The 15,012-nt window shown below is 43.4% G+C and overlaps 1 protein-coding gene across 2 annotated transcripts in view; it reads right to left on the reverse strand.

The window, feature by feature from the left end:
• The window catches only part of UVSSA (UV stimulated scaffold protein A), a 209,132-nt gene that overhangs the window by 177,578 nt on the left and 16,542 nt on the right, over positions 1-15,012 (reverse strand). For both annotated transcript variants that reach the window (XM_029592666.1, XM_029592673.1), the window contains exon 5: positions 9,008-9,409. In XM_029592666.1, the coding sequence (XP_029448526.1) occupies positions 9,008-9,409 (402 nt within the window). The remainder of the gene's footprint in view (positions 1-9,007; positions 9,410-15,012) is intronic.

Here is a 15,012-nt window from a genome sequence, read left to right on the forward strand (position 1 = left end):
TGAACAAAATACATAGCCTACATTATCCAAAGCAGTACATCTGGGATGTCCCACAATAGCATCTGCCCATTCCTGGCAACCTGGACTACACAGTAGTATAAAAAAAAAGCCAGGATAGCCCATGTTACTCTCCCTTTTGATCCATATTACTGTACGTTTTAAAGGAGGAAATACCTTGCACATTTCATTAGATATTCCGAATGCTACTGGATTATTATCTATGTTGTACTAATAACTAGCTTTGTACCCATATTAAAAACAATAGCAAACTGTTCAAATTTAACTTTTGTAAAGGCCCTTAAGGCAGACCATACTAAAGGGCTTTCCAAATATATAAAAAAAAAAAGCCTTATAGTAGCACTGTCACATTTGGGCAAACTCCCACTTTTAGGGGTATCCCAGACCGGCATTAGCTTAATGCATATGGACTGTCTAAAGAGATATGCAATTAGAGGCATTTAAGCCTATATGGAATTACAACTCAAAGTTCAAAAAGCAGCCCTATATAAAAAGGAAAGAGGAGAATGTGGTCATTTTAGTCTACACCCACCCACATTCTTAAAACGACCTTAACTCCTCCTATTTCAGTCTTCTATGAAAATATCTCTGAACAGACTGCAACTGATCCAGAATGCTGGAGCCTGGACCAGTGACTGGGTATAAGTACAGGGAACATCTTACCTCATTCTGAAATTCCTTCACTGTTTGCCTGCTGCCAGAGTAGTTAGGTTAAAACATTCACCCTTACCTTTAAAGCACTATCTGGACAAAGGCCTTCTTATTTACAGGCACATCTGATGAAATACATTATACTCCTGCAAGGACTTAAGGTCAGCCAGTTCCACCAGCAAGGGATTCTAAATTGACTAAGACAAGAAATGGAGCTTTTTCCTATTTTGCTCTGCAACTAAAGAATTCCCTCCCTAAAGAACTACAATTGATTCCAGATTATGCAGCATTTAAGTGAGGCCTGAACAACCTAGCTATCTACTCAAGCTTATAAAGAGCTATTGGTGTATAAGTTAATTGGCATCAAATGGTGTTTCTATAGTGAATATTTCCACTGATGTGAGAATTATATTACTTTGAATATTCTACTTATGGTTAGGATGCATATATTTTATTATTACTTGGGCTGTATATTGAGTACAGCAACATTTTTTTAATATTTTTATGTTTTTGTGTGATCAGATATTGTATTGTACCTTTTGTTCTACCATGCTCTGGACACCTTCTGGTAATAAAGGGTGTCACTAATAAATACCCTTATTAAAAGAATTCCTTATACAAAGCTTGATTTTAAACATCACCAATATCTGGATACTGTAGGGCAAAGACTGGGTAGGGGCATGTCATGGTTTAAACACATGTGCCAAGGGAAAGGTAAACCCAAGCATCCATTCAGTTACAGCTGCTTCTTGCATCCATAAGGAAAGGTTCATTTATGAATGCCTGCAGAACTTTCTTTTGCACAATTATTATGCTCGGATTGAATTCAGTAACTTTTTTTTGTTTATAGCAAAAGGTTTTCAAGTTAAATTCTGAACTCTCTTCATAGAAAATTAATTAACTGCTACATTAAATACAGAACCAAATTCATTGTGGGTGCCAAGGCTTGCATTTCTTAGAGAAATGTATTTCTTTTAAAATAGGATTCGTTGCATGCCCAGAAATAAAAATGTTCCTAACCAAAAAGATTTTGATCTCTTCCATAAAAAATATTCTGCTTATAGTTAAACTGTAACTGTTGTTAAATACTTGATATTCCACAATTCCCAAGCTAGTTCCACAATCAAATTTATAATAAATTGTCTTTACATTTGTGTCAGTTTACGACAGTATAGCATTAAATATGAAGGTGAGGCATATAAAGGAATGGGCAGAGGTACAAAGGTGGTTATAATTTGTCTTCTTGAAGTAGCAGATGTGGGAACAATCACAGACCTAGGTATATCCACAAGGCCAATGGTTTGCAATGAGAAATTACTACTTACCTGATAATTTCCTTTTCTTTAGGACAGTCAGATGAATCCAGAATAAGTGGGTTATGCACTCTTACCAGCAGATGGAGACGGAGCAAGCTGACGTCACAGTACATATACCCCTGCAGTGACCTCAGCCCCGCCAGTATTCTTTTCAAAAGAGAATGTGGAGAGACTAGTCAAAAATCTTGATTAAAAACAACTAACGACATCAATACTCAGCCAACAGACAAGATAAGAACATAACACTAGCCTGGGGACTGGAGTAACATTTACCCATAAACCCTGAAACATGTAGGCACACAGGAGGAACAATATGCAACTACACAGCAGCCAAGGGAGGCAAACTGAATTCATCCAACTGTCCTAAAGAAAAGGAAATTATCAGGTATGTAATAATTTCTCATTTCTTAGCATCCAGTCAGATGAATCCAGAACAAGTGGATGTACCCAAGCTACTCCCAAATTGGACTGCGGGCAGTCTCCTCCCACCCTGACAAAAAACCGCAGGCGCAAAGGCTGCATCCTCCCAGGCCTGAACATCTAGGAAATAACGCCTGGAAATGGTGTGTAAGGACAACTATGACGCACTCGGCAAATGTCAATGGGAGACAATTTCACTTCTGTCCATGACACTGCCTGAGTCCAAATGGAATGAACCTGAACCTGACTAGGCAACGGCTTCTCAGCATCCATGTATGCAACCGTGACTACCTCCTTAATCAGCGAGCTATGGTAGCCCACAAGGCTGGCTCTCCTGTCTAGTACTACCATGAAGGACAAACAGGCAATCAGACTTCCGCAAAGGTTCAGTAACCTTCAGATACCTGACAATATGTCTCTTGACATCCAAGGGTCGCAGCAGATGATACTCCTCTACATCTCTTTCTTTATCCAGAGTCAGCAGGGAGATGGTCTGTTTCAAGTGAAACAGAGTGACCACCTTCGGTAAAAAGGAACAGTACGCAGCTGTACCACCCCTGGAGTCACCTGGAGAAATGGCTCCTGGCAAGACAAGGCCTGCAATTCGGAAACACTACGTGCTGAACAAATTGCCACAAGGAACACCATTTTCAAAGTCAACAACCACAAGGACAGAGTATGTAGTGGTCTAAACGTAGGGCCTGCCAAAAATTCCAAGACAAAATTAAGACTCCACAGGGGCACTGGAAACTATAAAAGGAGAATGAAGATATTTCACACCTTTCAGAAAATGGGTCACATTAGGATGAACCGACAAGGCTCCACCATTTACCTGACCCCTGAAACAGGCGAGAGCTGCTACATGTACCTTTAAGGAATTAAGAACCAAGCTTTTATTCAAGTCATCCTGCAAAAATTCCAAAATAAGTGTAACCTTGACCAAGTAAGGAAGAGCACCTCAATCCTCACACCAGGGCTCAAACACTCGCCAAACTCACACATAGGCCAAGGAAGTGGAGCACTTTCTAGCTCTTTGCAAGGTGGAAATCACTGCGGCAGAACATCCACGGTTCAGCAAGTGAGCCCTTTCAAAGGCCATATCGTAAGACTAAATTGAGTCTGATCTTCGTGAAGGACAGGTCCCTGCTGCAATAGGTTCAAGTGCGCTGGAAGTAGAAGAGGCAAATACATCAAGAGCCTCCGCAGATCTGCATACCACGGTCATCTGGGCCAATCTGGAGTGACCAAGAGCACCAGCCCCCTATGGCATTCAATCCTGTGAATCAATCTGCCCAAAATTGGCCATGGTGGAAAGGCATACAGCAACTTGTCTTCTGGCCACTCCTGCACTAGGGCATCGAACCCCAATGACTCAGATACTTTCTGCGGCTGAAGAATTGTGGAACCTTCGCATTGCGCAGAACTGCCAACAGGTCCAGGAACAGGATACCCCAGCGATACTGAACCAGCTGAAACGCCTCGTCTGACAATGCCCACTTTCCAGGGTTCAGACTCTCTCTGCCAAGATCGTCTGCTCTAACGTTGTCTTTGCCTGCAATGTGCGAGGCTGAGATCTGGAGATGCACCTCCGCCCATTCCATAAGTTAACCTATTTCCAATGACACCTACTGGCTCTTGGTGCCTCCCTGACGATTGATGTAAGCCACTGTCGTTGCATTGGCTGACATTATTCGGACTGACTGACCTTGCAGCCTGTTGCCGAACTGCAAACATGACAACTGGATGGCCCTGGCTTCCAGGCAACTGATGTTCCAGAAATACTTTGTTGCACTCCAATACCCTTGCACCATCAGCTCCTGACAGTGAGCTCCCCAACCTAGGAGACTCACATCCACTATCAGCACTAACCAGACCAGTGGAGACGGGGAGACTCCCTTCTGTAGATGGTCCGCCTGCAGCCACCATTGCAGTTGGGAGGATACCTCCATCGGCAGGTGGAGCTGAATCAAATAGTCCTGAGATTGCGGATTCCACGAGACAGCAGGTAGCGCTGAAAACGATGCATATGCGCCCTCGCCACCATTTCCAAGGTTGCTGCCCTTAGGCCAAGAACCTGCAGGTAAAACCATTTAGTTGGGCACAGTGTTCAGACTGACTTGAGCTAGCAACTTCTGAGTTCGAGCTTCCAGTAGGAACACCATTCCTTGCTGTGTATCAAACCAAACCTCCAGGTATTACAGGGACTGAGTAGGCTGAAGGTTGCACTTGGCTAAGTTTAGCATCCAGTCGAGCTCTCACAACAGGGAAATCACTTTGCGAGTTACCAGGAGGCTCTCTTCCAGCGACTTGGTGCAAATCAGCCAATCGTCCAAATATGAGTGCACCAGGATTCCATCCTCTCTGTGTGCTGCAACTACCACCATTACCTTGGAAAAGGTCCTGGGGGTGGTGGCCAGACCAAAGTGCAGTCCCAAAAACTGAAAGTGACATCCCAAAACTGCAAACCGCAGGAAGCGCTGATGCTCTAGTCAGATGGGAATGTGAAGATATGCCTCGGACAGATCCAAGGATGTCAGGAATTCCTCCAACTGCATAGCCATTATTACCGAGCGCAATGTTTCCATGTGAAAATGCTTCACTTGCAGATGACGGTTGACACCTTTGAAGTCCAGGTTGGGACAAAAGGAGCCCTCCTTCTTTGGCACAACTAAATAAACGGAATATCGCCCGTATCTTCTTGAGACGCGGGCATTGGGACCACACCCTCAGAGTAAGGAGCCCTGTCAACATAACCTCCACCAGCTGCTTCTGAGGAGAATGGCAGGGAGATGCCATTAACATGTTGAGGAATACAGTGAACTCCATCACATATCCATCTCGTATCACCTCCAGGACCCACTGATCCGATGTGATTTCAACCCACTTCTGATAAAAGAGAGAGACGACCCCCTATCTCCTGTTGCCGGAGGTCAGTTGGTAAACCTTAATTGGGATGGTTGGGAGGGTCCACCACCTGAGCCTCGTCTGGGCTGTTGGGAACGAAAGGACTAAGACCTACCGAAGGGACAAGTCCTCTGAAAGACCACTCCTATATAGGGCCGAAAACAGTGGAATCCTCTAATGATAAGGGAGTGCTGCACCTATCTCTCATCTTCCAGACAACAAGCAACCGGAGATTCGCCCCACTTACTAGCCAGTTTCTCCAACTCGCTGCCAAATAAGAAGGCCACGAAAAGGCAATTTGTTGAGATTAGCCTTTGCGGTTGCATCGGCTGACCAATTCCTCAACCATAACTGGCGCCTGGTTGCCATAATCGAAGCCATCCCTCTGGCCAAAGTGTGGACCAAATCACAAACAGCATCAGCCAAAAAGGCAGCAGCTGGTTCCATAACTGACCTATGATTTAATCCAGAGTCATCAACCTCCTGGGAGAGAAGCAAACAAGAGCGAGCCACCAAGGAACAACAAGAAGCGATCTGCAAGGACATTGCCACAGCATCAAAACACCTACTTAAAAAGACAGTCTCAATCTTTCTATCATGAGTACCCTTCAAGGCCACTCCTCCTTCCATGGGAATAGTGGTCTGCTTGGAGACTGCACACACCAGTGCATCTCATCACCGGATCCAGAGGGTATAGGCCTTCCAAAATCCAACCCCCTTTGAAATTAGCCTCTGGGGTACCCCACTCAAGATCAATCAATTCTTGAATGGCTTCCATCGCAGTGAAAAAACAAGAGGCTTTACGCAAGAAAACCAAAATAGGATTTTTCTTCGGTTCAGAAACAGGATCAGCCCCAGGAACTCCAAGCATAGTCAAGGTCTGGGAAATCAAGGCTGGAAGATCATCTCTGGTGAAAGAACTGCTATATAGTTCTATACGGTTCCAATCCGGGGGGGGGGGAAGAAGATTTCCCCATTCTCAAGAGAGGCAGGATCGGCGTCATCTGTAGCGTCCGGATCACCAACCAGAGGAGTCACTGTCGCTCAGAGATTACTCCAGCACGGAGCCAAAGGTCCAGGCAAGGTGCTCACCTGTGCCTCTGCACTAGGATCATGGGACAGAAGAGAGGACTGCGCCTGAAGAAAAGATTGTAACCCTGGAAAAATTCTACCCTGAAAAAGCAGAAGCATCCAGACTGGGAGGTATATGAGGAGTACTCACTGAACTACCATCCCCTATTGAGAAGCCGGTTAAGGAAGTTTCAAATTCATGTGCTCCACTTGAGACATCTTTACCCAGATCCACTTCGGCTGGTAAGAACCAGGCTTAGCGAAATCAGAGGAAGATAAGTCACCCTGAGCCTCCAAACAGCGCTGGCACAATTCTGCTAGCACTCCTGGCTGAGATGCCCAAATTACGTCAAGCAGTGCAAAGAGAGAGGCGCTTAGGCTTCTTAGGCACAGATGCCATAATGGCAGACAAGGCGCTGAGCGACGGTTGGAGGCGTGCATCTAGCTGTTTTATATACACACACACACACACGTACATATATACATATAGTGAAAAAAGAAGAAAAGGCAATATAAAAACATATAAAGTGTTCAATTAATTAAACAATATCTAATTATAAAAAGTGAACACTAATGCATCATTTTGTATTCCACAGAATTAAAATTTGAACAAAATTGAAAATTTTTAATTTTTTTTTTTTTACAAAAAGTAGCATACACAATATCAAAAAATATATATCAAAAATCTCAATTTGCATATACACTATTCAGGAAATGACTGCAGGCGCTATACTTAAATGACAATTATCCTGAAGCTCCCCACAACAAACACTATTCAATATCTTATTAAAAATTAGGAAAAATCCTCTACCATTTACACAAGTAATGCTAATTGCATTGCAAGTAATAGCCGCTGCAAGCACAACTGAATGTCCAGTTCAAACAGGAGAAAGATCCTCTGGCATCAGCACAGCGGTGAGCATTGAAATGCAATTTTTCTTCTTGCCGTCACAGGCTCAGATAAAAATTATTTTTGATAATTTACGTTTGATTGGCTGTGGCATTAAGATCTTTGTAATTCAGATACTATGGAAATTTGGTGTAACAGACCCCCTGATGAAGCCTTGTGGGGAGAAACAAAAAGGCCTTTGTTGGGGAATTTCTTGAATAATTGCATTTTAATACTCAATGCTGCACTTCTGTGCTCAACGCTGTGCTGATGCCAGAGGATCTCTTTGGTTTGAACTGGACATTCAGTTGTGCTTGCAGTGACTATTACTTGCAATACAATTAGCATTACTTATGTAAATGGTAGAGGATTTTTCCTCATTTTGAATAAGATATTGATATCTAATTACATATCTATCTATATGTGCTTAATTAGGCGCCCAAAAAGATATTTATGTGCACACACCTAGGCGATCATCCAGGCAGCTAACTGGAAGATGCACATTGCTAGAAGTGCGCTGATGTAAGTGCACTGCCACTAGGCGGCGCTTAAAGGATAAGGCTTTACTGTGCACCCAAAAACTGGGCATCCAAATTGGATTCACAGCGAGACACACGCCAAACCAACAAGCCTGTAGAGGGCAGCCTAATAAAGCGTGCGAAAAGCCGTTGCGGCCTACCACAATGCACGCAGTAAAAGCCTTGGAGCAGGGCCTAGTCTAGACAGGCTGCCCACGTCCCTTGACCTACCACAGAGCGGGACGAACAACAGAATGGCATGCCAAGCATGGAGACCAGGCAAAAGGAGGAAGCCCTAAGCTACAAAAGGCACTCATCTGAGAGACTGTGGAAATCACCTCAGGAATTCTCAACTGTGGGGGAGACCTTTTGATATCACCGCAGGAGAGCAGGATGAATCTAATATCCTTAATTCTCCTTTTTCATAATGAAGCAATCCTCAGTAGAGAGCTACACGTCCACCATCTGCTGGAGACTGAGAATGCTGACAGGCTGATGTCACTGCAGGGGTATATGTACTGTGACATCAGTTTGCTCTGTCTCCATCTGCTGGTAGAGGTGCATAACCCAGATGTTCTGGATTCATCTGACTGGACGCTAAGAAATGTGCTTTTAACGTAACATGTATCAAGCATAAAACTGAAGATTTCTTATGCTGTTTTCATTATGCTAAAACGGCAGTTTGATGGGACTGTTACAGTCTGAATCTGTCTAATCTCCATGCTTTTAACGAATTCAGGCAGTTACTAGTCAGCATATGGTGTAAGGTAACAGTACCGATAGGGACTTCCACAGGAGCTGCTTAGTTCAGTTTAAAACATACAAATCTCACACAGCTTGAAAGAGAAAGGAAGATCTGTTTCCTTATATGTCTCACAGACAGAGATGCTCAAAAGCAAGTGTGAGAATGAATAGCCTCAGTGTAGCTGCTTTTAATCTTGTTTGGAAAAAAGAACTCATTCTGCAACTTCTGACCTTATTTTCCTCTCCTATTGAGATCCAAATTAATGCCATAATCAGAAGATTAGGGGGAAAAAACCCCACCAACTTCCCTCTGGTTCATCTTTCTTTGGTTCATCAGAGAAACTAGACAATGACCATTAAGGAAGTTTAACTCTCCTCCAGCAGACAGAAGGCCACTGCTGACTTGGTCCTGTAGGAGAAGAATGTGGTTCTAATACAAAGAATCTCAAGTTGAAGGAGCGTACAGTGCATCTTACCTGTGGAGATTTCAAGGTTAAGACTGTATGTATGAGAACCAAGCCCATGCTTCCTAATAAAGGAATCTGCTTCACACTCTCCTTCTGAAGGTTCCTTGCCATCTTTTTCCCAATTCTCAGAATGTCCCAATACCCCAGTTTCACCAGTTCGTTGGCTTAATGATATAGGAGGTAGATCCTTGCTACAACAAGGCTGCTCGTCATCTGTGGCATTAAGTAAAGGTGCCTGGAGACCCATTTCCTGTTCAGCTGAGCAGGATCTAGCTTTGGCCTCATCTCCAGTCCTCTCCAATGCAGATTCCATGTCAATATCATTCACAGAAAAATCAAAAGGGTCCGGCATCAAAAGCTTGAAACAATTCTCCATTTCTGTCAGATTTGCTTGAATTTCGTCTGACATTTCTGTCCAAAAAAGAAAAAAAAACCATTATATAGCACCATCTTAACGTCATGTGTAATTCACGTCAGATATTCATAAAAAAATAAAAGCCAAATTTGATTTTGCTCTCATTTCACAACTTTGTGTCAATCTAAAAGCAAAGAAAGAAAAACATTCAGAACTGCCTATTTTGTGTTCTTTAAAGTATCAAATGTAGTGGGTGAAACTGCAAGACATTTTCAGAAATATATGCAAAACACAAAATTTAACACGTTAGCATGTATTACTGCAGACTATGGTTACATCTCTGTATATCAAAAGTGAAGACTACTGCAGCAAAAAAGTGTTTCCCCTCTCTCTTAAAATGATATGACAGCCAACCAGACATACTATGCTAATCGTCACTCTTCACCCCCAAAGTCATACATAACTGTTTGTTTTAGAAGAAAGAGGCTGCAAAGTTACAACAGCAAAACAATTAACACATATCATAAAACAGTAATCAAACTATTTTCGAAGCATCTAATTTCAACTGTAATGGCCAGATCCTTAGCAGCCTGAAGTTCAAGGATGCAAGCACTCTCTATCACTTGTTTATGGAGGTCCTGAACCCTTGACTGGAGGATGGGGAGTCCCCTTTTACAACTAATATATATATTCTGCCCCAAAGGAGACTAACTCCCCATCACTAGATCATACAGAGATATTTAAGCTGTCTAGGCTTGCACTAGCATAGTTGTGGCCTTCCATGATCTTGCATACATAAACAAAACTTGCCTTCATGGTCCCCTGTTCAGGACTAAGGTAGACCTCCATTTTTTGCATAGAAACAGAAATGGCAGAAAAGGACCAAATGATCCACCCAGTCTGCCCAGCAAGCTTATGCCAGTATCTGCCACATTGTGCAGATTACCCCCATGTTTATCAGTTTCCCAGACTGATAAAGACGGAGCCCTCGGTTGCTATCTCAATCCAATTTCCCTTTAATCTTGTCGAGGAAGCAGAGAGCAATGTTGGAGTTGCATTAACAGTATCAAGGTTTATTGGTTAAGGGTAGCAACTGCCACACCAGCAAGTTTCCCCCATGCCCTCTTTTCTTCATTTCCATCCACTCAGTTTGGTCACTAGGACCCTGGGCACTTGACCTCATTCTTAACATGCCTGTCAGTTAAACCTCAGAGGCTCTAAATCTACCAATTTCAATGTGTATGGAATTGCTGTTTATTCAGATATACTGACTACCCTATAATGACCAGCATTCCCAAACCTATATTTTCTGAACTAGAGCCAAAATTTGAATATCCTTCATTTTTTAAATCAGATCAATGTTTCTCAAATGACAAATTAGTGTTGCCATCCAAATAAATCATTCATATTTAAGAACACTTCTAACCTGCAGGTCCAAAATGCTTACCCCTGGTAGAGAACAAAATATTCATAACAAAGAGATGATATACAGACATAAAACCCACATTCACAGTTATTAAAATTAAAGGTTCATCTTTATAACTATCAATATGGGAAGACAAATTTGGAAGGCTGACCACCCCCTTGTTCTGTCTGCTGTACCACCATGCTATTAGAGTCCTATCACATTTCACTCTACTTTTACCTTCATTACCAAGGAAAAGAATGAGCCAAGACTCATTCTCTCTTTTTTAGGTCCCCCAGCCCTGAAGCACTATCCATTCACCCGGTTTTCATGGGCGAGGTTCAGCCTGTGGACCAGAAAGTGAACCACTTTCCTCCCCAGTGGACCCAGTACCACTTAACAGAAGACGGGAAGTCCCTGAAAAGGAGATAGAACCAAGTCAGTTGGCAGCCACGTTGTGCTGCTAGTGACTTAGTGCCAGAAGCCTCAAATTGATTCGGTGAATCTTTATTCATTTGAAAAGAGGAGAAAATGATAATACTACTATTACTGCTCATGATCTCTATAGGAAAATTGGTATTTACCTGCTAATTTTCGTTCCTATAATACCACAGATCATTCCAGACAAATGGGTTTTATTCATCCCAACCAGCAGATGGAGGTAGAGAAAAAAAACTTTGAGCACTGCCTCATATACGAGAGTGCCACCTGCAGTCCCTCAGTATTAAAAGATACCCAAGCCGAGATAAGTAACCTAATTTAAAAAGGGCGAACGAGGTTCCAACTGGATACGCCTGATCAACTGGTAAAAAATAATTTATAAACAGCCAACGCTGAACACAACAACAACTATGCTTTGCAGTCAATATACAGCAGTCTTTCGGCATAGATCCTCAGGGTGGGCCTCTGGACTGATCTGTGGATTTACAGGAACGAAAATTAGCAGGTAAGTACCAGTTTTCCTTTCCTGAACATACCCAGATCAGTCCAGACAAATGGGCTGAACCAAAGCTTCCCTACCATGGGCGGGAACCCGAAAGACCTGCTTGAAGCACATTCTCCCCAAAAGGGATCGTCTCGGGAGCCCGCACATCCAAATGGTAATGCTTGGTGAAAGTATGCAATGAAGACCACACCGCGGCTCTACAGATCTCCTGGGGAGGCACTAATTGACCCTCAGCCCACGACGTTGCCTGAGCTTGAGTTGAATGTGCTCTAAGACCCACTGGAACCGCTCTTCCTTTGGAAACATAAGCCGCAGAGATAGTTTGTTTTAACTATGATTTGGACGCCTTCTCCCCTTTTTTTGGTCCCCCGAAAAGAACAAACAAATGATCAGAGCGACGGAAAGCATTAGTAACCCTCAAGTACCGCAACACCACCCGTTCGACATCTAAAAGATGAAGCTCATGTCCCATCGAGGGATCCCGAGTCCAATCCGGAAACCTGGGCAACTCCACTGTTTGTTTTACATGAAAACACCACCACCTTGGGGAGAAAGGAAGGCACCATACGCAGAGACACTTTGACTCAATCTGGAGAAACAGATCCCGGCAAGAAAGAGCCTGCAACACCAAAATCCTCCTAGCCAAACATATCGCGACCAAGAAGACTGTCTTCAGCGTAAGGGTCTTCAAAGACGTGCGACTCAGAGGCTCGAAAGTATTTATTTATTTATTTAAAGTTTTTTTTATACCGATTTTCCTGCATAAAATGCATATCAAACCGGTTTACAATGAAACAGAATGAGCAGGAAGTAAAATTCCTTAGTCTAATACATTTAAATGTCAATAATGAAATAATTTTAAACAAAGCAAAAAGCTAAATAACATTAATAAAAGTTAAATTATTAACATAAACATAAATATAATTATATTAGAAGGAGCACAAAGGTTAGAATGAAGGGGAGCACAAAGGGGAAAACCCCTTTGTCACGCCGGGCACGCGACGCCTGGTGTAATCGTGACATTAATCGGGTCGCCGCTGGCTGGTCGTCATGACATCGGGGGGGGGGGGGGGGCGAGTCTTCACATCGCTGATTTTCTCTTTTAACATCTCAGTTCATTTTTACTATTTTTTTGTGTCTTCAAAAAAAAAAAGTATCCTCGCAAAGAGCCTTCAACACGAGATTGAGATTCCATTTCGGACAAACGCTAAGCAGGGGTGGGCGAAGATGCTTGGCTCCTCGTAGAAAACGAACCACATCCAGATGGGAAGTCAAGACCATACCTTGCACCTTACCTCTGAGACAGCCTAAGGCCGAAACCTGGACACTAAGAGAACTGTGGGCCAACCCTTTGGATAAGCCCACCTGCAAAAAGGACAAAATGTGGGAAACAGAAGCCTGAAGAGGCTCTAAGCCCTGTTGCCCACACTAGGTCTCAAATACTTTCCAAACCCTGGAATAGGCCAAAGAGGTAGAAGGACGCCGCGCTTGCAGAAGTGTAGCAATGATGGACTCAGAATACCCTTTTATGCGCAATCTCCTCCTCTCAAAAGCCATGCCGTGAGACAGATGCGATCCTCCCGATCCGAAAATATGGGCCCCTACCGCAGAGGATTCTGCAAATGGTTCAGATGCAACGGACCGTCTACCGCCAGATGAAGCCGATCCGCAAACCATGGACGAGGAGGCCACTCCGGCGCCACCACTACAACGGCTCCTGGATGAGCTTCTATCCATCTGGGTACTCTTGCTATCAGCGGCCAAGGAGGGAAGACATACAACCCATACAACATACAAGGAGGGAAGACATACAACCCAGCTAACTTCAGGCCTATCGCAAATCTACCTATGATCGCCAAACTGATGGAAAAAACGGTCAACAAACAACTTTCAGAATACCTTGAAGATCACAGCATACTCTCCCCGGCTCAGTACGGTTTTCGCAAATTGCTAAACACGGAATCCCTTCTTCTCTCACTTACGGACACTATCCTCTCAAACCTGGAAAAAAAACAATCCTGCCTACTGGTCCTTTTAGATTTATCTGCTGCTTTCGACATGGTAAAGCACACCATACTCATCGATCAACTAGCAAACATAGGCATCAAAGGTTCCGCACTCAGCTGGTTCAAATCTTTCCTGAGCAACAGGTTCTATATAAAGTAAGGATAAATACAGAATCTCACCCTGTCCATTCAGACCAGGGAGTCCCCTCAAGGCTCTTCTCTCTCACCCACTCTGTTCAATATCTACCTCCTCCCTCTCTGCCAACTTCTTTCAAACCTCAATCTCACCCATTTCCTCTATGCCGATGACATACAGATCCTCATCCCAATCACAGAGTCCTTGCAAAAAACTATTACACACTGGAGTGACTGCCTTCAACCCATCAAACAACTCCTCTCCAGCCTCAACCTAGTTCTGAACGCCAACAAAACTGAGATGCTCATTATCTCCCATGCCTCTCTCACCAACCAAGCAAACATCGCTCAAACCACAAGTTTAAACATCAACCTCTCACCAGATGTCAGGAATCTAGTAGCCTGGCTGGACAATCAACTAAACTTAAAAAAATTCATAAATACTACCACAAAGGACTGCTTTTACAAATTGCAAGTCCTAAAAAAGCTTAAACCCCTCCTGCACTTCAACGACTTCCGCCTAGTTCTACAAGCCATTGTCTTAACAAAGATCGACTATTGCAACTCTCTCCTACTCGGACTCCCCACCAACTCAATCAAACCCTTACAGATGGTCCAAAATGCCGCCGCCAGAATCCTTACTAACTCTAAAAAAAAGAGAACATATCACACCCATTCTCTGTAACTTACACTGGCTACCCATCAAATACAGGATCCTTTTCAAAGTCCTCGCTATCATTCATAAAACAATTCACAGCATCTCTCCCATCAATCTAAAGACACAACTTCGATTGCACACCTCCACCAGACCCATCAGAAGTGCATACAAAGGTACACTTTATGCCCCTCCTGCTAAAACATCACTAAGGAAGAGAGCGCTAGCTACTGCTGGACCCCACCATTGGAATGCGCTCCCCCCAGACCTACGACTTGAACCTAGCCATCCTGTTTTCAAAAAAAAGCTAAAAACCTGGCTCTTTAGCCTAGCTTTCCCAGACACATAAGGAACTTCTCTCGTTGCAGGTATTCTCGCCAATGCCACCCATTATTTTACTTTACTTCATATTGTTTGCTTATTTACTCCCCTGTCACATGCGTATATCTCTACTACTCTGTTCAATTGTAATTCTTTAAACAGCTTCCCTCGCTGTATAATTGTTCTACTGC

Source organism: Rhinatrema bivittatum, chromosome 1, assembly GCF_901001135.1.
Source record: "Rhinatrema bivittatum chromosome 1, aRhiBiv1.1, whole genome shotgun sequence".
NCBI lineage: Eukaryota > Metazoa > Chordata > Amphibia > Gymnophiona > Rhinatrematidae > Rhinatrema > Rhinatrema bivittatum.